This window comes from Tenrec ecaudatus, chromosome 5 (genome assembly GCF_050624435.1).
Source record: "Tenrec ecaudatus isolate mTenEca1 chromosome 5, mTenEca1.hap1, whole genome shotgun sequence".
Classification (NCBI taxonomy): domain Eukaryota; kingdom Metazoa; phylum Chordata; class Mammalia; order Afrosoricida; family Tenrecidae; genus Tenrec; species Tenrec ecaudatus.
In genome coordinates, this window is record NC_134534.1 from 69,091,826 (window position 1) to 69,116,509 (window position 24,684).

Here is a 24,684-nt window from a genome sequence, read left to right on the forward strand (position 1 = left end):
GAAAATGGTTCTTTAGAGTTGTGCTTAGGCTTGGCTTCTTCATCTACCTCCAATTATTTTATGATTATGTGGACTTTCAAATTTTTTTTTTACCCTCCAATAGCATGAAGACTTCTGTGGGCCCGCAGAGTCTGAGCTCTTTCTGTGTGGTCCAGCCCATCTTTCTTTTGATTAACTAATTTTATTATGGTAAAAGTTACACACACACACACACACACACGGCTATCCCTAAAAATTGGAATTTTTTAAAGCTATATATTTAAATTTTTTTACAAAGCAATCTTATCACCTTCAAAGTGCTCTTCATTACACTTAATACCTTTGTGGAATCTGTGATTCCATTCTTGGAAACATTTTTCAAACTCATCTGTTTGAATGGCTGACAGCACCACCCTTGTTTTTTGCTTCACCTCTTCTGTCATCAAATTGTTGTCCTTTCATGACCGTCTTCACTCGTGAAAACAAAAAGAAGCCACACAGAGTGAGGTCAGGTGAGTAAGGTGTATGGGTAAGAGAGGCATGCTGTTTTTGCCAAAAACTGGCTCACTGAGGTGGCTGTGTGAGCAGATGAATTGTCATGGTCGCAAAATCAGTTCCCTTTCTGCCACATGTCAGGCTTTTTTGGGTCACATACTGTTATGCAATCTCTAACTAGAAAGTTTGATTAATAGTCTGACCCAGTGGAATGAACTCCAAATGTACTACGTGTCAACATTTTTGTTCCTTAGGGAATTTGACATAGGTCCAGAATCAAGTTTGTCATCAATCAACATTTCACCTGTTTTGAAACAGAAAAGCCACTCGTACACTTGAGTTTTTGTCATAGCTCAAACCACTCGTACACTTGAGTTTTTCCCGTAGCTCCACCGTTCATGCGTCATTTCACCTGACCACGAAACAAAGTTTCACAACCACACACTGTTCTCTTAAATCAGCCATCACACAAAAAACAAAGGTTTGAGGGAAGTTGTTTTTACAAAAAAAAAAAAAAATTCACTGTGACCAGAGAGAACCTTCCCAGGTGATGCCACTGGGTGTACTAGCTCAGAGCAAGTTGCTTGATGCTCACCTAGCTGGGGGGAAAATGAGTACTATAAAATCTCTGCCCAGTGGAATTTTTCCTGCTTTTGGGGGGTACCCCTTAGACTGTATATCTGTGTGTGTGTGTGTGTGTGTGTGTGTGTGTGTAATTGGTCATTTTACTTTTGTATTTAAGTGTATAATTCAGTAGCATCAATTACATTTACCAAGTTATACATCCTTTACCACTATTTAGTTCTTTTCACTATCCTAAACAAAAACTGTAACTCTGCAATCTTTAGGGAATGATTTCCAAGTCTCTCTCCACCTTAGCCCTCAGAACATCGATCTACTTTGTGTCTGTCCATTTCCAGCTCATCATCTTTCATGGACCATGTGGGCCACTATGATGAGTAGTCATACCAGAGGGGAGATTGTTCCCACAACTCACCTGAGAGCAAGGTTCATGTTAAAGAATGTAAAACCCAAGAATAGATTTAAACTTTTAATTTATGAAAAATATAAAGTAGATTTGAGGTGAGAGGTAAAGACACAGGTAAGATAAAATGGTATATTTTATAGCTTAGGAGATGACTCAAATGCAAAATGTATGCTCCCTTGTGTAGCAGAGAAAAGGCAGAGATTGAAATCAAACACCAATCAGATCATCAAGGGCTGATCAGAAAAGAGTTTATGTTTTCAAGGATGCCATGAGGAACTGGATTAGAGGGTCGTGGCATTAGGAAGGGTGGGAACCACTGCTCTAGAGTCTTTTGCTTCCATGTTGGAGGCTTGCAAATTGCTAGTGCATGCATTTTTGCCGCCTGCTTTCTCGAAGCCGTGGAAAGGTGTTGGCTCCAGCTTGACGAGGGCATCAAGTGCTAAAGGACCAATACTCTGAGCTCTCCTTTGGCGGTGAGTGGTGCAAAAGGTTTGCACTTGACCATAAACCTAAAAATTGAGGGGTCAACCCAGCCAGTGTCACCATGGGAGGAAGTGATCTGCTTCCATGAAGATCACAGCCAAGAATCCTTTGAAGGAGGTCACTCAACCAAGGCAGTTGTTCTCATTTGGAAACTTGACGACCGTGGCGTGCTTGCTTGCTTGCTTGTTTGGGGCCTTCACTTCAGACTTTCTGAGTTGTGCACATGAGTTAGGGTGACCGTTAACTGGAAAGTTTGTTATCTCATTCCACCTACAGACACCTTGCAGGAAAGATCTAACCAATTACTTCTGAAAGCTCAGTCTTTGAAAACCCTCTGGAGCAGTTTCAGTGTGACACCCCAGGCATCCCCACGAGGCGGGGTATACTCCATGGTACCTGGTTTTAGTCCCGTCTCTATCCCAGGAGCCGTAACCAGTGACTGCTACCTGTGCCAGATTCCTGGCCTCTAACGTCTTTTGTTGGTTGTTATCTCTTCCCATGCACCAGGCCCAGTAGTCCCACATAGCACTTCCCAAATGAACTACTTGACCTTGAATCCTTGTCTCAGATCCTGCTTCTCTGGAGGAATCCACATTTAGACCTGCAAGTTCAAAATTGAGGAAAGGCTCCACAGATTTTAGAAGAAGTGCTTTTCAAAATGATTGGATTACCTTTTTGTTCTGCTAGGGGGTTCTCACTTTTCTGTGTTCAGTTAGGTGGCTTAGTGTATTACAAAAGGAGGAAGAGGTGATTTGGGGACAGTGATAGTTAGTTTGTATGATCTGTTTCTAGTTGGGTTGTGTTATCTATTTCTGATAAAGTCTCAGGCTTTTTGCCCTATGATTTAATGATGGTGACGGGTCCTACTTCTGTGGCCAAACCCCGGATTAGGACTGAGAACAGGCTCACTTTATCACTGACTCACTTTATCCTAGACTCTCTAATTACATCCAGAACATAGCGTTGAAATTCCTTCTTTTAGAAAGCAATACTGCTTTAGAAGCAAGGATGGTGAGACTTTTTTTTCACATACTTTGGATGTCCTTTCTATCTCTGGAAAAGGGTATTAAGCTTAGTGAAGTGGCAGGTCAGCCAAAAAGAGGAATTGGATTCACAAGGAGATGGATTCACAGAGTGGCTGAAAAAATTAATTAGCTCAAATATGACAGTTATGAGGATGGTGAGGACTGTGAAGTGTTTTGTTCTGTTGTGCATAGGGTCACTGACACTACACTACGCACATATGTGGATCTTGTCAAGTGGAAAGCACAGGAAACAAATTGACTGCATCTGTGGAAAGATATGATGGACAAAGTCAGTATCATCAGTCAGAAATCAGTGGCTGGCTGTGGAACAGATCACCAATTGCTCATATGAATTGAAAGTTGAAGCTGACGAATATGAAAATAGGTCCACAAGAACCAAAGTACAACTTTGCATACATTCCACCTAAATTTAGAGACCGTCTCAGGAATAGATTTCATTCACTGAACACAATTTACAGAAGACCAAGTAGGTTGTGGAAAGCCACTAAGGACAAAATGCCTTAAAATTTTTTCATTAAAAAGACAGGATAGAAAGAAAAGATCAAAATGGATGTCAGGAAAGACTGCTTTTGAATGTACAGTAGTTACATTGAATAGAAGCAATGATGGAGGAAAAGCACTCAGTAGAGATGCCAAAAGGCATCTTGAAAAGACCTTATTATAATTCAATGTGCAAAGACCTGGAGTTAAAATACCAACTTTTGTGTGCTGCCAGAAGCAAGCAAAGAAGACATGAAATCATTGCATCCAAAGTGATTGGCTGATACTCCGCCAGTTCAGGATCAAGAGCCAATGATATTGAGGGAAGAATTCCAAGCTGCACGAGAATGCTCTTTAGAAGTAACAATTTACAGCCCGGGAAAAGGATATCATGCTTGGTAAAATGTAACGGTAATGAAAAAGAGGAAGACTGTCCAGGAATCAGTTTCAATGCACTGAATCTACACCCAGGCTCCAGGAATTGACCCAATATCAATTGATATGGATGGCCTAAAGCCCTATGAAAAACTGCACACTTTTCTCACTTAACCTGGTTAGGCTCCAAAGACCAGAATCCTGTGCAGAAATTACCATTCTGTTAAAAGGTAGGATGACCTGGTGAGATGATGAAAAGGAGAAAGACTACATTATTTCATAACTGCCAAATACCATAACTGTCAAATTATTGCATAACTGTTGAATCACATTATTACACAAGTGCCAAGTTATATCATTACATAATTGCCAGCCCATTGAGAATCTTGGCGCAGCACCTGAGCAGTCATTGCTGCCATGTGTTAGTCATGAATGCATGCCGTGAAGTAGGATTCCTTAGTATGGCTCTTCTATCCATACATAGTCTTCAAAACTCCCACACAGTGAGAGGATGCAAATAAGGTGTAGAGACCATTCCACTGAGTGCAAAGCGAGCCATCTCGTGAGCAGAATAGAGCATCAAGAAAGAAGAGCCACCGGGGAGAGTGTGTGAAATCTCTGGGTGTAGTGACAGTGACAGAAGAGGCATCAGAGGCCACTGCACTGAGACCACAAGAATGAGTAAAGCTGAATGTTTTCCAGAAGAAGGTTGACCTGCAAAATGGGGTACTCTTTGGGCATCTATTTGTACTAAATTAGATTGTAATGCTTGCCTGAGCAGGGCAGATACCAAGGGGCCACAGGGCTGAGAGGTTGAGGACTAGAGTAAAGTGCCTGCTGAGGAGAGGATAAAAGAACTGTGTCCTAATGGTGTTTGTTCTTGACTTGTGACTTTTTAACTTCCCTCATCAACCTTTGTGTTAGGCCAGGTTGACAAGAGAAACAAATCCAGAGGCCCTCATATTGTGTAAGAGAGAGCTTTATATCAAGAGGTAATTATATATTGGGCAAACATCCCAGCCCAGACCAGAACAAGTCCATAAGTGTGCAAGTCCCTCTTCAAACTCATAGAGATACATGCAATGATGTAGAATGCAGAAAGATCACTGGCTGGTGGGTGCAAAGTCTTGTGGATCCAATGGTGGTGGACACATCTCCAGGGGTCTGGCAGGTCTTAGGCAGCTCCCCAAATGACTGGCTCACCAGCAGAAAAGTGAAGGAGAGAGAAAGGAAGTTCCCAGAATCCTCATGAAAATGCTATGCTCACAAGGAGGTATCAGTAGCCTGTGACCTGATTGACAGGCTAGACTCCACCCTTGCATTTATTTATCAAGTTGACATGAAATTATGTAACTACCACCATCCTGTAATTGTATCATCAGTGAGTTGTATGTGGCATTGCAATGGATTATAAAACCCAGCAGAGAAATAGAAAGTCATGGGGGAGATTGCAGGTGTCAGAATAGGATAAAGGAGGATGGAAGGTGGAGGTATGTCTGACCTCTGCCTCATCCTTGGGCAGAGAAAGAACTGGATCTCCTTCCCCCATGTGAAGCTGGAGAAGGTCAGATGTAGTCCCCACACCATTTCCTTAATGCACAAAATAGTAGATTCTTAAAAACTATGATCATAATTATGAAATGTCAGATCGTGATATGCTTTCAGTATGGATTACAGCTCAACATAAAGAAAACCTTCACACTTGGACCAGTAAGCAACATCATGATGAGCAGAGACAATACTGAAGTTGTCAAGGATTCGGTTTTATTTAGTTCCATAATCAGAGCCCATCGAAGTAGCGGTATAGACATCACGCGTCACACTGCATTGGACATATTTGCTGGGAAAGTCTCTTCAGGGTGTTATAAAAACAAAAATACCACTTTGAGGACTAAGTTGCTCCTGACCTACAGAATGGTCCTTTGAGTTGCCTTGTGTACATGCGAAACTGGATGATGAGTCAGGACTGAGGGAGAGTTGAAGCCCTTGCATTATGGTGTGGGTGAAGAACATTGAATCTACATGTACTGCCAGAGATTGAACAAATCTTATTTTAGAGGAAGCAGAGCCTAAATGCTCCTTAGAAAAGAGGAGGGTAGGATTCGATTTCATGTACTTTGACAGATAAACAAGAGGGACAAGTCCCTGGAGAAGGACATCATGTTTGGTAAAATGCAGGTTCAGTGAAAAAAATAGACCCTCAACCAGATGGATTGACACAGTGGTTGCAAGAAAGGGCTCAAACATAGGAATGATGTGAATGAAGCTGGGATGGACAGGACAGTGTTTTGTTCTGCTGTACATAGGATCCCCATGAGTTAGAACTGACTGGAGGCGCCTGATAACAACAAACAACAAATACTGAAGCTCTTTTTGGTATATGTCTTGAAAAGATATAGATGATACTGGAATCATGTTTAATTAGAACTATATTAAGAGTACTTAATCTTTTTCTTCGATAGATACAGTGATTTTCTCTATAATATCTCATTCCTATTACTAGTGAGGAATGACAGGGTAGTGTTTTATTTAATCTGATTCTCAAAAGGACACATTTAATTTCCTCTTCCCACTGTTGGAGCCCTCGTGGTGTAGTGGTTCCAAGTTGGGCTGCTAACTGCAAGATCAACAGTTCGAAACCTCCATGAGAGAAGGGCAGGACTTCTTACTCTCATAAAAACTTAGTCTCCATATAGCCCACCCCCCAGGGAGACGAATAACAGAAATGTGGTGAAGGAGACAACAGACAGTATAAGACACGAAATAACAACAATAATATGTCATTGATCAAGGATTCATGAGGGTGGGAGGGTGGGGAGGGAGGAGAAAAAAAGTTGATACCAAGGGCTCAAGTGAAAGAAAATGTTTTGGAAATGTTGATGGCAACATATGTACAGGTGTGTACATATGATGGATTGTCATAAGAGTTGTAAGAGCCGCCAATAAGATGATTTGAAAACACACAACCCCCCCAAACCTTACAGCCTCAGAAACCCATGGGAGCAGTTCTCCCTATTCCTGTAGGGCTGCAACGAGTCAGCATCGACTAGAGGGCAGTGAGGTGGTTTTGTTTTTCCCACTGTTGGCATAATCTGTATCACAAGGTCATTGCTAAGGTCTTGAATTAAAGAATGACTGTGCATATTTTCCTCTTTTTTTTGGCCTGTGTGTTTTTATTCCCTTTGTTTTGGTCTACAGCCCAAACCAATAACATAAAGTGGTAACAATAAAACTCTAATGTAGGGCCTCTGAGCACCCCACTCCCTGTGCCAGAGGTGAGGGGTGGAGGGTGAAACAGGAAATGGAAGGAAAAGCCCCTTACCACGCAGCACCCCAGAGGGGTCAGCCAAGAGCACCTCTAGGCTAAGCCAGGGCAGTCAGTGAGTGGGGTGGGTAGGGGCAGGGTCCTGGGAACTCCCCAGGAGGGGCCAAAGCCAGTTTAGCATCCTGGAGAGAGAAGCAAGCAGTCTCCTCAGGGAGGGGGGCTGACTGGCTCCCTGAGTCGGCTCGCCATCTCCCCTGGAAAGTCCCTGAACTTTCCAAGAGAAACTTTGGATTCCAGGGGATTTGGGCCTTGAACCCAGAGCCTGGAGACCTGGGAGGCTCAGAGTGCTTGGTCAGGTGGCGTTTGGTGGACCGATCAGGCCAGAGAAGGACACCGAGACCTGCAGGGCTGTAAACAGTGGCAACTTGTGTTAAAGCTCTATCCACCAGGGCCTTGGGGGTGGGGGAGGGCCACTGAGCCCTGAGTGGGCCCACGGTCCAGGACAGGAAGGCAGGAGCAGTTCACCATCCCAAGAAGGAATCAGGGATCAGGCCTGGGATCAGCAGGAAGTGTGTAGCTCCCTCCCAGGCTCAGGCTCAGGCTCAGGCTCAGGCACTGCCCTGTCAACCCCGACGGCCTGCTCCGAGGCTCTCAGAAGAGCTGCACTGGGGTGGAGGTGGTGAGGCTAGCATGTGGTCGGGAGTGGGTAGGGAGGCCTGAGGCCGTAGCTGTAGGTGTCCATGGGGTAGTGCCCATCCATATCTGTGTGCATTCCCAGGGGTCCAGGGGCGCGGTCCTGGAGTAGGTGGCGCGGTAGATAGCATCCAGGTAGGTCCTAAGCATAGGGTTCATGGGTGGGGTTCAGGGTCTGGGCAGCCTCCCAGGCAGCCAGGTCATGCTTGAAGAGGGAGTTGGTGAGTTCCACAGAACAGGACAGCAGCCGCGTAGGTGGCAGTGCCCTCTTTCCGGGAGTGCTGCAGCCTCATGAGGCGGTGGGACCAGGGAGGCGGAGACCCCCTCAGCATCAATGAGCTCGGTTGCCTCCTTATCCTGGGCCAGCTCACACAAGACGCCTGCGGTCATGTGCTGGATGCTCTCCACCGATGTGTCCAGGAGTTGCGTGAACAGGGGGGCTGGTGTCGAGTTGGAAGATCTCCATGCGGTTCATGGGGTCCTGGGCCAGGATGGGCAGTGCTCCACCATCTCCTCCATCCTCCCTACATCTGTGTGCCTGCAGCCACTTGGCACCTGACATCCTGTTGGGCCTGTACCAGGTGGGGAGGACCGCTGCCTCCTGCAGTGGGCATGGTTGGCCCGGCTGCCTTGGCCAGGAGTCATTGGTTGGGGTGGTTGAGCAGTTTGGCTATGGCTGGGTAGCCGTCGTTCAGGTGCACGGAGTTCTGGGCCATCTCGGCGTTAGGGTGGCGGCTGGTGAGGTGGCGCAGGGCACAGATGGCCGGCTCAGTGGTGTCGTCCTGGTCGCCGGCGCACAGGATGGCGTGGATGAGCTCTGCACGCCCCTGCTCTGTGATCCCAGCAGCTTGTTCCTGCTGCGGTTGCACGTCAGGATGGAGAGCGTGCCCCCCGGGCCGCAGGTCGAGACGTGCCCCTTGCCACACTCAGCTGGAACCCCAGGATCCCCCGACCCTCCTGCGTGGTGGCCCCATCCGAGAGACTCTGCAGGGTCCCGAGGCAGTGCTGCCCGAGGCGGGGGCTGTGGCTCGCATCCCCCAGCCTCCGCAATGGCGGGTGCCTTGCAAGGGCACACAGCACTGAGAGCAGCTTCTCATAACTCGGTTACACATGACCTGCCTGGGGGGCCCCGTGCTCCGGGATGGTCACCTGGCTCTCCTGGTCGCCGCAGGTCAGCAGCTGCAGGCCGTCGGTGGTGATGGCCAGGAACTTGGGGTGGTTCTGGTTGAGCAGGGCCACGGTCTTCTGCAGCCCGTCTGCCAAGCGCACCACCACCTTGGCGCCCTCCCAGTAGCGCAGCAGGCTGTGGAGGGTGGTGCTGGCGTAGAACAGCACGACTCCCCGGGGGGTCTTGTGAGGTAGGTGGGGGGGGTAGGAAAGGGAGGGGACTCCTGCTTCTCCCAACACCCTCTCGAGGGATCTGCCAACACCCCGTGGAAGGATCCTCCATCAACGCTTGCGCCCAGCCCCAGGTTGTGAATATTTCAGCTGGAATTTGGGTCTGATTTATAGATCTTTTTCTTTTTTTTAAAACATTTTATTAGGGGCTCATACAACTCTTATCACAATCCATGCATATACATACATCAATTGTATAAAGCACATCTGTACATTCTTTACCCTAATCATTTTTTTCTTTTCTTTTTTTACATTTTATTAGGGGTTCATACAACTCTTACACAATCCATTCATATACATACATCAATTGTATAAAGCACATCCGCACATTCCCTGCCCCAATCATTCTCAAAGCATTTGCTCTCCACTTAAGCCCTCTGCATCAGGTCCTCTTTTTTTTCCCCTCCCTCCCCACTCCCCCTTCCTCATGAGCCCTTGATAATCCACAGATTGTTATTTTGTCATATCTTGCCCTATCCGGAGTCTCTCCTTCCCCCCTTCTCTGCCGTCCATCTCCCAGGGAGGAGGACACATGTGGATCCTTTTTCTTTTCTTTTTTTTCTGATCTTTTTCTTTGTCTCTGGACAGTGCTTCTTTGGTCTATATTCAATGTTGTCCTTTTTGGGAAATTCTGTTCCAGGGTAAATATATATTGTACCCTCTCTACATTTTAATGGCAAACATTGGAAACACTGACTCAGTTTCTAAGCTTTTATTTTAAATTATGCAGAAAGGAGACTGTTTTAAAACACCACAAAGGAGAAAATGGGCTGTTTGGTGTGTCTGCACCACCTCCTCATAAAGTTTGATTGATTGCAAGCTGACAGATAAGAATAAACATACAAAAATTTTAAGTGGCTCAGTCTTCCTAGGGTTTATGGAACCCTTTCTATACTTTGAAGTCATTCATACTTAATTTGGCATCTTTCTGAATCTTTTGCAAAAGACAATTTCTAGTGTCAGTTAACCATAAGAATAATTTTATTTTTGTGTGTGTTTATTTTGAGTCAGTCAAGATAAAATGCTTCACATTATTACTTAGCATAAAATATAGCATATTTTTATCCCCTTGACTTTTGCTGCCTGTGTGCATTTATTTATGGTATTGTTAGTTGCTATCACGCCTACTTTTGACTCATACTTATGATCCCATCTAAATACTCTCAGGTGATGAACTGGCTCAAAGAAGACATTCACTGTTATAGAATTTTGTTTGATCAAAGATTATGCCATTTACTTCTCTGCAGATTCACTTTATAGAGATGTGTTATTCCATGCTGTAGCAGATAACATGGGTGAGCTGTGATCTCCCATTAGAGAGCCTAATAAAAGAAGCAGGACACATAAAAATGAAAATATATTAATGACCCTTTTATTTAAAAATCATTTTATTGGGGGCTTGTAAAAATCTTATAATAATCCATACATCTATCCATTGTGTCAAGCACATTTGTACATATGTTGCTGTCATCATTCTCAAAACATCTGCTTTCTACTTGAGCCCTTAGTATCAGCTCCTCATTTTCCCCTCCCTCCCCACCCTTCTTCCCTCAGAAAACCTTGATAATTTATCAATTATTATTATTTTTCATGTCTTACACTGTCTGATGTCTCCCTTGACCCACTTTTCTGTTGTTTGTCCCCCAGGGAGAGGGTTATATGTAGACCATTGTGATCGGTTCCACCTTTCTCCCCCACCTTCCCCTCCCCCTCCTGGTATGGCTACTCTCATTATTGGTCCTGAGCAGTTTATCTGTCCCGGATTCCCCGTGTTTCCAGCTCTTTTGTGTACCCATGCACATGCTCTGGTCTAGTCGGAATGTAAGGTAGAATTGGGATCGTGATAGTGGGGGTGGAGGAGGGGTGGTCAGTAGAAGCATTAAAGGACTAGGGGAAAGTTGTATGTTTCATCTGTGCGATACTGCACCCTGACTGGCTCGTCTCCTTCCTGAAACCTTCTGTAAGGGGATGTTAACGACCCTTTCTGAAGAGATGACACAAATACAATGGTGTGGAGGCTCTGAGGGAGATGAGAGAACATCTCATTGAGCTATCAAGAAAGATTTCATAGGGGAGACGGAATATCAGAGGACCCTAGAAAGGTTAGGAGAATTTTTGATGGCAGAGGTGGGTGAAGGGAATGCTGTGGGCAGAGGGAGCAGCATGAATTAAAGTCAAGAAGGGACGATTGTGTAGACATCTTGGAAAATACTGAACCAGTGCAAGGTGGTTGGTGAACTGGATATATATGTGGCAGATGCCTGGGAGAAAAAGCTGGGGGGTGGCCTGGGGGATGGTAGGAAGTAGGGCCCTCTTGCTAGGACTTGAATTCCATCTTTCACTGAATTTCCCCTTACTGGACATTGGAGAGTTTTGATCAGGTAGCAGATTTGGCAGCAGGGAGTTAAATAAATTATATGGAGAACGGAATGAGTGTAGGACACAGCCCAGGTGAGAGAGGACGTGGCTCCATGTCGTAGAGGAAGGAAGGACACAATCCTGCTGACAGGGTAGTCCTACTTTGAGCCTTACCACACTTTCAAGTGGGCAGCCAGAGGATCCTGCTCAAAGCTTCAGTAGCCTTCCAGCTCACTTACAGAAAAGTGTCTTAGAAGATGACCTCCTGGGACTACCGGACTAACCTCTGTGGCTTCTTCAGTCCCAACGCCTTGCGGCAAACATGTGTCCTCGTTGCTCGACCTCCAGTGATCCAGACCTACTTTCACCTTCCCCAGATGTCCAGGGCCTCGAGTCCTATCTTCTGCTCATATAGTGAGATCTTCCCTCGTCACACCATTGAAAAATGCCAGCCTCCTCTCTAAACTTCTCTTTCTTTCCTTCTTTATTTTCCTCCCTGGTACCTCAGTACTCGGCCCAACCTAACATACTGTACATTTTCTTAATCATCTATGTTGGTATCCTACCCCCAATGAGAAAGTAAGCTCCAAGAAGGCAAAGTTGTTTTTGTGTTGTTTTATTTTGTCTGTTATATTCTATGCTATATTTTCCCTGCCTAGTAAGTCCTTCATACCTGTTTAATGAATGACGTGTTGGATCTACAACATGTGGCCATATGGGATTGATGGCGAGGGCGTTTGAACCTTAGGAGATGGGAAGAGGAACTAGTTGAGTGGGGCAGAAGGAATGGATTCTGAATTTGTATTGCCCAAAAGGAGTCCCGGAAGTACTGTCCGGTAAGCTTTGGACTACCAACTGCAACATACGTGCCTCAAAGATACCAGCTGCTCCACTGGAGATAGGGTGAGGTTGCCTGCTGGCATGAAGATGATGAGAAATCCTACAGAGGGCCACTGTAAGTGGGAATCACGTTGATGGTAGTGGTTTTTGGAAGAACCTGCAGAACCGTTGTATGTGATTCTTTTAGGTATCCAGTCATGACTGTAGCATGGGCTTATGGAACCTTGGTAGTGTTGTGAGTTAGGTGTTGGGCTGTGACGCACAAGGTCAGAAGTTTGAATTCACCATTGATCCTGGGAAGAAAGAGGAGGCCGTCTTTTCCCATAACAATTTACAGCTGTCCAAAAACATGCTCGTGCCACATTTAAATAATTTCAGTAACACTATGATCAATAGCCATGAAAGGCGTATCCGGGCTTCCTGCAGTGGCCATTCCTGTGCACGCCTCTGTCGATAAGTGGCTCAGGGTTAATTTCCATTCCCAAGCTCAGAGGTGACTAGGGTATGCCAGGGCCATCTGGTTTCTTTGGCTCCTTTCCAAATAGTAGGAATGCTCAAGGGGGGTTTGGTGGGAGATGAATTGGAATACTTTTATGGTTGGTGATTTGTGATTGGGCAACCTACAGGGTTATTAGTTTCAAAGAAAATCACCATAGAAGTATTCCAATTGCCCATGTTATTTTTAAAAAGCAACTTTCATTTAGCTCAAATAGAAATACTTGCCTACTGGGAAGTACGCATCGAAAAGTTGTATCTGTGGTGTACACTTGAGCATACAAAATGTAGAGACCGTCTAAGAAGCTAGGGAACTTTTCCCTGCATGGTGATGGTCTCTTTCCACCAGCCTTTGGATGCCCCAGAGAGTTTAAAATAAAGCAAATAAATAGAACCAAAAGTTTGTAAACAAAATACTTGCTCTACGTACTTGCAAAAGCAAGGAATTCGGGAGTTTCCTGAAGAGGGTTTTAAAAAAGCACCGTGTATCCTGAGAGATGTTTTCCCTGCGTTTCCTGCTGACATGGCACCTCCTTTCTCCTCCTCTGTGCTTCCGTGAGAAGTCCTCGCTCACCCGCACTGCCATGGACTTATTCCAACTCACAGCGACCTCGCCAGAAAGAGTAGAACTGCCCCTGTGGGTTGCTGAGGCTTTAAATCTTTATGGGAACAGAAAGCCTCATCTTTCTCTTGTGGGGCAGCTGGTGGTTTCAAACTGCTAACCTTGGGGTTAGTAGCCCCACTGGTAACCCACCATACAAGACTCTTCTTAGAATGTACATACCTCCATTTTAAGACTTCATATTATGACATCCTGTCTATTTTCCTTTCTGCCTTCCTTGGAACTTTTGAATAATGTAAACCGAGTTCCTAGTTCTGCAGAAGGTACCAGTGTGTGAAAGAAAAGGAAAGAAAGGTAGCCTCCTAAGAGAGGTACTGTCAGCCATGTATGTAGGAAAATGGAATTAAAAGAGAATGGAATTTTTCAATGAACCTCTTATCCCCTGTCATATTTTAATCATTAAATTGGTACTTGGAAACCAATCTAGTTCTTCCTTGTTTTTTAAAAGATACTGCCAGTTTCTTATATAAAATTGGAATTTGAAGGAAGTGTCTATTGAACAAGCAGATAAAGGTCACTCAAATGATTAAAGTCAAACTGTCCCTGATTTTAACAAGGCATAAAAATCACACCAGGCACACACAAGGCATGAAAATCACACCAAACTAAAGCTAAACAGGGGGAAAACACAAAAAATAAAATAAAAAGACTGGACAGTCGTTGTTGGGGTTCTTATTGATACGTTATAAAACATGATCATGCATGGAAAATGTTGGGTACTTTTCAAAGTACGTGAGCAGAAGCCAAGGCTTCCTCGTGGAGGGATCAGGAAAGGCCTTTGGAGGTGAGGTAGGGATCGTGGCGCAGGGAACAGCTGAGGCAACATCATGTGATACGCTGTACTTGGATGAGGCCACAGGAGAATATGCTTCTGTTGGGACCTATATGGGTAAGTAAAAAAACTATGTATGCTTATTAGAGCCTTTTTAAAAAGTTTATATAAGATATATTCATGAAAGAAAAATTGAAAATATAAGAAGAAAATGTAAGCACTTAGAATTTTTATAATAAAAGTATTCATTTCATGTGAACTTAAAGGTAAAAATAAAATTAATGGCTTGCTGAACTTCAGATAAATGATTTCTCACCAAAAGAGATGGTATGTTTGAAAATAATGATACCAAAAGGAATTATAAAAAACAAAAATTAAGATGCATCAGTATGTTTCCTCAGTACTTAAGGTTAGAATTAATGCTGAGTGTAAATGTAATTTTCCAGGTAATGACACTCAGTCAACTGCTTCATATTAGTAATTGGTCTATTTTGTATAATAGTGAAACAAACTTTACTCTTCATCCTACTCGCAGTTTAAACATTTTAATAAGTTAAAAGAACAAAACTGGAAATTCCATGTCTGAACAGAAAAATGATCGTGTGAAACAGTGGGAGCAGGTTAAAACAAATGCACACACAACACATAAACCCATTGCCGTTGAGTCGGTTCTAACCCCTCTGTAGGACAGGGGGAATTGCCCTGTGGGGTTTTTGAGGCTGTAAATCTTTATAAGGGCAGAAATCCTCATCTTTCTCCTCCTGAGACAACACATAGTGGGAATGAAATGTTCTTCCAGTCTGAAAAAACATCAGAATATAAAGAGGCTTAAAAATTGCTAAAGCAAATTAGCACTTTGAAAGTACTAGGCCTAATTATGATCTTAGATGCACAATCCAGTCTCATGGAAGAAGCAGTCAAAAGATCAAGCAACAAGTTGCCTTGGGTAAATCTGCTACACAAGACCTCTTTAAAGTGTTGAAAAGCAAGGATGTTACTTTGGGGACCCAGGTGGACCTGACCCAAGCCGTGGTATTTTCCCATGCCTCTTATGCATGTGAACGCTGAACATCAAATAAGGAAGACTGAAGAAGAATCGTTGACTTTGAATTATAGTGCCGACAACTATTGAAAGTACCATGGAATGCCAGAAGAACAAAAAGTGTGTTAGAAGTCTAGCCAGAGTGCTCCTTAGAAGCACAGGGATGGCAAGACTTGGTCTTGGTATCTTGGAGACGTTGGGGGGCTTCATGTTTGGTAAAGTGGAGGGGTGCCGACAAAAGGAAGACCTTCAACAGAACGGATTGATAGAGTGGCTGCACTGATGGGCCACAACATGAAACCAGTTGTGAGGATGGCATGGGATCGGGCAGTGGTTTGTTCTCTTGTAGGTATGTGGGGTATGAGGTCAAACCGAGGAGCTGTATGATAAGAAGTTAGCCCATAAGGAATATTTAAAGTTTTGTTGCTTTAAAAGATAAAGCTGTCAGTTACTGAAAAATATAGAATATATCTTCAATAGGCTGGAAAAATGAAATGTTGAGTATGCCCCTTTTCTGGATTGCCTTTTAATTTTGATGGACATTTGCAAAAAAGCACGCGATCTGGCAATGATATTAATACTACTTTCAAAAATTACTTCTACGTATGATCCATTTTAAATTCATCCCCTTGGATTTTGGTACTTTGTATAGATTTTTATTTCTGTTTTATGACTGTTTAAGGCATTTGCTGATTTTAGTACCTGCTTGATCTTATAACTGAATTTGTAATATTTCTTAGCACTAAATCATAAAATGATGATAATCACTATCATTATTTCATCATTTCTCATCATGCTTTTTATAGCATCTTTGATTTTACAATGACACAGCTACACATAACACCAAGAAAAGATCTAAAATATATTTCTCTGCATAAAAGCTAGCTGTTTTGTTGCAAAGTGTGAATTTAACAGGAATCCCTGGGTAATGCAAATGGGTCAGTGTTTGGCTATGAACTGGAAGGCTGATGATTTGAATCCACAAGTGCCTCAAAAGGAAGCCCTGGAGTTGTACTTGAGAAAAGTCAGCCACCGAAAACCCCGGGGAGCATGTTTCTCCTCTAGACATGTGCCGTCTCCCTGAGTTAGTGCCAACCCCATAGCAACCACTGGGGTTTTTTGGGTTACTAACTTACTTTTTCCCACATTGCATTTTTGAAATTATTTTGAATTTACATAAAAGCTTCATAAATAGCACCTCGAACTGCTGTGTACCTGTTACCCCGATTCCCTTATTGACATTTCTGACCCCATTTGAGAAGTCACAGACATGATCCTCTTAATAAAACCAAACTAAACAAAAACCCTGTTGCCATTGACTGGGATCTGACGGATGGATTTGTGAGTCCGTGTATAACAGAGTAGACTGCTCCATATGCTTTTCTATGTTGCAGTCTTAAAGGAAGCAGGTTGCCAGGACTTGCTTCCGTGGCCCTGCTGCATAAGAACAGACTCAACTTTTAGGTTAATCATTGAGTACAAATGGTACTGCCTTAAGCCCAAACTGCCATTGAATCAATTCTGATTCAGGGTGACCCTATATATGGTTTTTGAGGGCACACATCTTTATGGGGGCAGACAACTTCATCTTTATCAGCTGGTGGGGTTGAACCACCAACCTTGTGGCTGGCAGCCAAACTACTACCCCACAGCGCCACTAGAGCTCCTTCCCCCCCTGCAGGGGGAGACAGAAGGACATGATTACTCAGTGCAACCTGCAGTCCTGGGTAGAGCGTGGACTCATAAAGGGTATTATTGGCAAACTTTGAATGGGCCCCATGGTATACATCGTGTCATGGGATCCTTGTGAGTTTTTGCATTTGATAGCTGAATTATAGCCATGCAGGTATAGAGCTACCAAGATTTTTCCCCTAAATTTTTGCTATTACAGTGCTGCACTGAAAAGGCACTTAGGTCTTGCAGCATTCCTATGGGAGGCTGGGTGAAATCAATGTCTAGAATCAAGGATGAGACCTTCACCCTCCATGCCAAATGCTCATAATTCTTAGACATAATTAGTCTAATGGGTGATGAGCTGGGCTCTACCCCTGTGACTCTCTTCCCCCCTTGGGCATCTCTTCTTTTTGTCTCCCACCCATCCAGCCCAAATTACCTGGGGAGGATCTGGCCTGCCTGGTCTGTCCCTTATGCCCATAAAACCACAATTAGTTAACATTTCCTAATGAGCCTCGAAAGTCAAGTGCCCAACATCGTGTGCCACGTGCTCAGCTGTGAGCATCCTCAAAGCTGGATGGTGCAACATGAACTCCGAAGTGCATTTCCCTGGGAAAGTGGTAGTTGGAAACTATAAGGTAATACAATGTGGCGTGTACTCTACTGCCTTTATACACACAGTAACCTTTGAGGGTTTAACACAGAATAACAGTTTTAATCAATGAGAACATGCAGCCGTTTACTTGAAGCAGTTTTACAACAAAGCCGTCGGTCTTGCTTCTGCATATTTGTGTATAGCTGCCTTTTTAGATGCTTTGGTTTCCTTGTCTTAGTTGAAAATGAAAACCCAAAATCTATTGAATAAAGGAAATTATTGAATTCTAATCAGTCATCAGGCTTCCTCCCCGCCTTTTCTGTTTTTGTTCGCTTGTTGCAAATATTGCTGAATGGCTATTTCCAGTTCATTTCAAAAACAATTCAATTTTTATTTCTTTTCCATCCATTGTTTGTAACATTCATTTGTCATTTTTGTCATTTTGTAGACCTACCAAGAGCAGCTGTCAGGATCTTAAGCAACATGACATTCCTTTTTGTGAGTTTGTCATACACAGCTGAGAGTGCCGTTGTAACTGCTTTCATTACCTTCATTCCCAAGTTCATCGAGTCACAGTTTGCTATCCCTGCTTCCAGTGCCAGCATCTACACTGGTAAGGCACTGCCGTAGAACTACTTGAAAACGTGACCATTTTTAACTGCTAAACTGTAATGGAATGAGTGAAGAGAAAGTTCAATCTAACATCAGCGTGTTAAATAAGTTCATGAACGGTTACCTTTCAACCAAAAGTTTTGGAAGAGTATGTCCTTAAATGTTTTCTTTTTAATTCATATTTTATTACTATGTGAGATGATTTTTACCAATTGTATTTTGGAGAGGGGAAACATTATTTATATTTTTATGGTTCTTTGCTTTAAAAAGAAGGTGGAAGTGATGACATTCACATTTAAGTCTGAATAGATCTTTTCGTGGGTTGGTATTAAAAGGTTTGAAGTGTTTTTTCTAAAAGAAAATGTGAAATATAGATCTGTCCATGGTACCAGGATTTCCTCTTGATGATTATGAAGAATTTAATGGAGTCTGTGGAGATACATGAAGCTAAAAAGAGAATTTATCATTTTTGTTTGAAAGGATTTTTTAATGTAACGAAGCATATTTTTGTCAGAATTTTGATACATGTAACCTTAGCACACATAGTATGCAAATCTATTTATAGACAATTGGCCCCCCACAAATGCAGGTGCATTAATTCTTAAATATTGTGGGCATGCTCAGTGTATTACGTCATATAATATTCTAGAAAATTTCTTACAGGTTTCAAACATGGTTGAATGTTTATATTTTCCTAAAGGCTTAAGCTATTAATGTTTTAGTGGAGATTTATAACTTTTCAGAGGACTAAGTCTCCTACTTTCTCCTCCAATTCCTTGAATTATCTGACAATTAACAGGAACAATGGTATCATTGGTAGAAAGATAAGTAGTTGTGACATATTAAAGTGATAACTTTGTTCCCTATTTTATTTTTCACATAAAAAGACACACAGTTGTGTTGTGGGTTCATAGCAAATATTTTTATAAAAGGATAGAAGTTGTGGCACATTTTAAGCATAACTTTTTCCCTAAGTTGGTTTCAACTGTATCTGTTTTTCTTCATTAAGGTGAAAGTTCCAGGTTATTGTACAGTTTGGTTGTCTAATTTAACTCCTACGCTAACACTGTTGAGCAGCAATTCTCAAGTTGGGAAAACAAGGGCTGTCTTGTGACAGGATGCTAGATAGCACTTAAAGGTAGAGTAGTCTCAAGTATTTCCCAGTGTTTCAATTATAAATGGTGTTACTGAAAATAAAGTTCATAGTCAAATAAGCTTAGTACTTGTCAAAATAAAGACTTTGCATGCCTTTTAGTATGATAATGTGCATTTTGAATTGCCCATAGGGATTCAGAATATAGTATTTCCTAGACTTGGTAGACTACAAACTTGATACTTATTTTGTGATCAGGGTCTCTCTTGTGACTAGAAACCCCCCTAGTCCATTGTGTGCCACTGGTCCAATCAGTCTAGCGAGCAGAACTGCTTGGATCACCCTGTTTCTTTCCTCTGGACCCTTTTGACCCTCTGGACTACTTGACCCCTAGAACAGTACTTTCCTAGCACGAAATTGAATGCATATTGAATGGATATTGACCAAAGGTATCTCTTAGTTACTAGTAAAGGCAGAGGCTAGGTGAACAACTCTTTCGTGAAAACCTAGTATAGGCCTCACTTGAACCTGAGATGCTTGGCTGCAGGTATCCACAGTGTAGTCTACTTGGTGGCGATGGGGCGTGTATGTGTATAGGATTGAATAGGTCTAACTCACAAAGTTGACTGACCCCATGATCCAACATCAGAAACAAAGAAGCAGTATTTCAAAGTGCTAATTCCATTCTGGTTTGGTCATCGCTAAGGAGCTCTGCTGGTGTGATGGGATATACATTGAGCTGCTAACTGCAAGGTCAGTATTTCCAACTTACCAGTTGATCCATGGGGAGGAAGGTGGGGCTGTCTGCCTTATAAAGATCTAAAGTCTTGGATTCTCAAAGGGGCAATGACACTCTGCCCTACGGGGTTGCTATGAGTTGGAATTGATTGGATGGCAGTGAGTTTCGTGTTTTGTCATTAGTGATTAAAAACAATCATTGTGTAACAGTCGACTGTCTTCTGGTGAAAGGCTTTCTCACCCCAGCCCATAGTCTTTCCCCTTCCTTTACAGTTAAATAACAAACAATAATAGTCACGAGATATTCCAACTGATTAAGAATAGAGGATGGCTATTCCACTTGTTATATTACAATAAGATTAAAGAGTGATTGCTCTTCCTTTGAAAACTCCCCTTTGTTTAATCTTTCTTTATTGCTGAGCAGAGTTTTAATTTTCTCAAGAAAGAAAGCCAAAACCAAACAACCACAATAACAAGAGCAACAACAACAAACCCCTCAGCTGCCAGTGGTCCCACACGTGTCAGAGCAGAACTGTGATCTGTAAGTCTCCACTGGCTAGTATTTTAGCAATGGGTCACCCGGCCTTGCCCTGACATGCTGCTGCTGGGTTTGAACCTGCAACCTTTGGGCCGGTAGCTAGAGCACATGAACCATTTATACCACCCTGAGCTCTTTTAGTCTTCTAAGGATGTATTCACCTTGGGCTCATTCCTTGTCTCGTGCGCTTTCTAGGCAATGTTGGGTAGAACGGAAAAAAGACATTGAGCTGAGAAAGAACGTAAAATAGCTTCAGTTTTTATTTTGACAAAGATTTCAAGTTACAGAAATTTTCGGGATTATTTGGGTAAATAACTTGGCCCTTCATAGCAATTTGTTTGTGTTGCATTAGCTGGTATTGTAGGGAAGAATTTACTCAGCCTATGAAAAATGAATTTAAGGGAATTTATTCAGAAAAAGAAAAAGTATTGCATCCGGCTGTAGGAAGACACCGTCCAGTCTACAAAGTGAGGTCTGGTGACTTTAACTTAATTTTTTTCAGAGAGATACAGTTTGTGAAACAAAGGTATTATAACACTGTTATTTGCTTGGCTAAGGTTTGGTTGAGGTCACAAGTCAGAATGGTTCAGGATGGAGAAGGTTTTTCAGTGGGGCTGCAAAATTTACAATAATAATATCAGGATGTTTATAAAATATACTTTTCGGAACAGGCCATTAAAATGTTAAAGCTGGTGGAAGGCATTCTTTGAGGCTGCAGGTGGTTAATGAGAATTAAAGCCAAGGCTTGCCCACTGGAAATCATCTGGGTTATTTAGGAGACTTTACAAAGTTGACAGTTCAAGGTTGTTGTTTTTTTAAGAATTGTTTTATTTTGAGGCTTTGTTTCTATATCCTTATCATGCAAGATATATTTCTTTTCTCAAACCTCTGTTGTGAAGTAGTTGAAGGTGTACGGAGAAGAACATCAGTTTTCCACTTACTCATTCATACACTTGTTACTGCAAGTCAACCATTGCGGTCCCGTCAGTGTACTGTCCCGTACCCAGCTTTCTCCCTGTGTTTCCGGTTTCCATGTCTCCTTCCTTCCTAACCTTTTGAACTTTGTTGGATAGATGCCACTCTTCTGGTCTTAAATAGCTGACTATTTTTAACAGGTGTGAGTTCAGCTCCAGACCTGAGGGTGATTAGGGCTGTAGTCTCATGATCCCACCTGTCTAGTAAGATTGTTAAAAAAAATAGTTTTGGGTTTTGTTCCAGGTTTTTCTCCCACCTTATCAAAGACCTTCTAATGTTACATTTTGAGAGCAGTTGATAGTGGTAGCCAGGCATCATCTAGTTCTGGACTCAGGGTTGTGGAAACTGCTATTTGCTGAGCCCCTGGGTCCATTCGGGAGAAAGACAGTCCTTTCTACTTCTGGGCAGAGTGACAGTCTTGGAAACTCACAGGGGGCAGTTCGACATTGTCCTGTCAGGTGACTCACAGAACCAACTCAATGGCAATGAGTTTTGGTTTTAGGAAAGGACTGTTTCTTACGGCCATGTTACATCAAAGTTAAAACCCTCTTTCTTGGGGTGTATCCTTTCCATACTGTGGCTTGACTATAGATGAGATATTCATTTATGTATTTATGACTTCTAGCAATTAACATGAATAGATGATAGGAGCTCATGAGGGGAACAATCATTTAGTCCCAAGCTGGCAGTTAAATTAAAAGAACATTCGGATTCAACAAGAACTTAGTTAAATCTAATCATTCAGTTTGGGTCAAAAAAAGACCTTCTGAATTTCTCCTTTCCAGTGGCAGAGATGAAAGTCGGAATATTCATCCAAAGGCAGGCCTCCCTCACTTGGTCAGTTGGCCACTGGGCACCTGTTCTTTGCATGGGAGGGGAAATAGGCAGACTCAAGCCAGGACCTCGAGCTGCTTACCGGTCCAAGAGGAGTGGGAAGATGTTTGAAATGAAGGAGAAACACTTTTCATTAAATCAATAGAAGACCGAAGTTGGGAGATTATGTCAGCTGGTAGAATAGCATTTTTGAGTTGAGTTTGATCTAAAATATGGGCTTTTAGGAAACGTAGAATTTTCCCCTTAAGATTTGAGCAAACAGACATTTTTATTCCCGGTGAATGATCAGCTTGAGTAAACTCAGAGCAGCAGGACTGGTTAAAGCTAATTTTGGCCCACTGTACTAGTTTACTCCCGAGGGTAAAGATGAAAGTTCCGGAGGGGAAGAGGAGGGTGCAGGTCGTGCTTTGTGGTGCTGGGGTGGATTGAGAGCACCCTGTGGCCCACGCTATAATCACAGCCAACAGAGACTTGTGTCTCAGGGTAGGTGGTAACCTCAGGGTTGTGATGAGGTGTCATCCCACTGCCTTAGTCTCCTCATTCAGTGCTCGGGCGTCCTTGAACCTGTTCAGCAGTGGGATACATCGGTGTTCCTGTCACATTCTTTCGGAGGCAGGTGCCTTGCTGACCCTTCCCAGGACTCAAGCCTGCCTACCAGCCTTTTTGCTTCTGTGTCTAGAATGATACTTAGGCCCCAGCAAGTCTTAGGAGGTGAGATATGAGTATGACCCAGGAGGAGATAACTACTTGATTTATTCACAAACATAAACCTCCAAATGTGTGTGAAAATGGCTATTAGAATGTCAAATAACTGCAAAGAACATAAAGCTGGATCAGGTTGAATTTATTGATATGACTCCACTACGCAAAGACTCTTCATTTGGTGTTTCCACTCAAGATATTAGAAAAGGACCTATTGGTTTACTGGGTTGGTTTGGTGAAGCATGGATTAAACAGTGGCTTACACTAAGTCAACTTGAAATGCCGGATCTGCCTTAGGGCTGATATGGAGGCCAACGCGCAGCACTCTTAGCAAAGACAAGGCGAGTTTAGTTACCGTCATGGATAGCAACTGTCGGAGCAGTCTGACACGTATGGACTTATAGTGTTGGCTACTTAATCATCTCCTCCCCATTGTAGTCAGGTCTTTCCAACTGTTGAGGGACTTAGATAAAATAGAAACCAATAGCAGTCTTCACTGATGCTGGGGCTTCCATCACAAATTTATTCTTCCGTGTTAAGATTATAGGTGTGTCCTCTGGGAATTCCCTGGGTGAGTCTGTGGATCCAACCTGATAAATATACTTCAACATGTCAATTCTCCTAAATCTTTGGATCATTTATACCAAAGCAGTCAGTGCCCGGGCAGTATTTCAGACAAAGACTCCTCAGTACAACTGGGTTAATCTCATCAGAGCCCGGTGGAATGGAAAAAGGTTTTTGTAGAGTGTGTGGCTGAGTGGAAGAAGATGGAGTGATCTCTTCAGACGTGAGTCAAAGGGGTGGTTGTGTTGACAGGCCTGACTCAATGGAATTTAGGGTGTAATATCCCCAGATTTTGATTATCTGCCAATACATCCCCATCTCAAGTTTTAGGACCCTATTTCTTAGGCAATATCAGCTCTGTTATTATAAGAAATAAAGCTTTCTTTTAAGGTACAAGTGGCAACTTCACTACCTTTTGTGCAGTACTTAAGGTGCGATTCTGAAGCCTGAGATTGTCTCTTGGTTTCACCTCTTTGTCTAGCAAAGGCAACGCCAGTCAACCAGACTACTCTTTTTGATAAGCTTGTAGTAAACGATTAAATGTGTAATCACCCAGAGCCTTGTTTCTCACAAACCTTTGATCCATTAGTGGTGCTAACTTTTGTGTATTTCTGTTCCTACCTCGTGCCATGCCAGACTTGCAAACCAATTCAGAAAAACGCATCCTATCATTTTGTACCTCTGGGACCATGCTTACTACAAATATCTTAGGCTGAGTGCTATAGAAGAGCACAGACAATAAAGCAAGGTATCATGGAAATGGTTCACATAGGTGTGAGGGTAGCCAGTTTCAAATCTGTGGGTCAGGTGCTAGCTGAAGGATTCTGCTGATTCAAATTATTGCAAGGGCTGCTGAAAAAACAAAAACAAACCATCATTGGCGGGTCAGACTACTGGCCTGCAGGCTGCAAGAGCTGGTGAGGCTCAAGATATATACCGTATATACTCGAGTATGAGCCAACCCAAATATCTGCCTTGGCACCTAATTTTACCATGAAAACTGCATTAAAAATGTGCTGAAATAAAAA

General features: G+C 43.0%; 1 protein-coding gene and 1 pseudogene across 2 annotated transcripts in view; one reads left to right on the forward strand and one right to left on the reverse strand.

The window, feature by feature from the left end:
* SLCO5A1 (solute carrier organic anion transporter family member 5A1) overlaps window positions 1-24,684 on the forward strand; it is a 167,261-nt gene that overhangs the window by 71,653 nt on the left and 70,924 nt on the right. Inside the window, exon 4 of one of the 2 annotated variants that reach the window (XM_075550657.1) lies at window positions 18,049-18,213. The exons of the other annotated variant lie outside the window; for it this stretch is intronic. Coding sequence (XP_075406772.1) covers window positions 18,049-18,213 — 165 coding nt within the window. The remainder of the gene's footprint in view (window positions 1-18,048; window positions 18,214-24,684) is intronic. 2 annotated transcript variants of the gene reach the window in all.
* Window positions 7,735-13,685, reverse strand: LOC142448488 (junction plakoglobin-like; annotated as a pseudogene).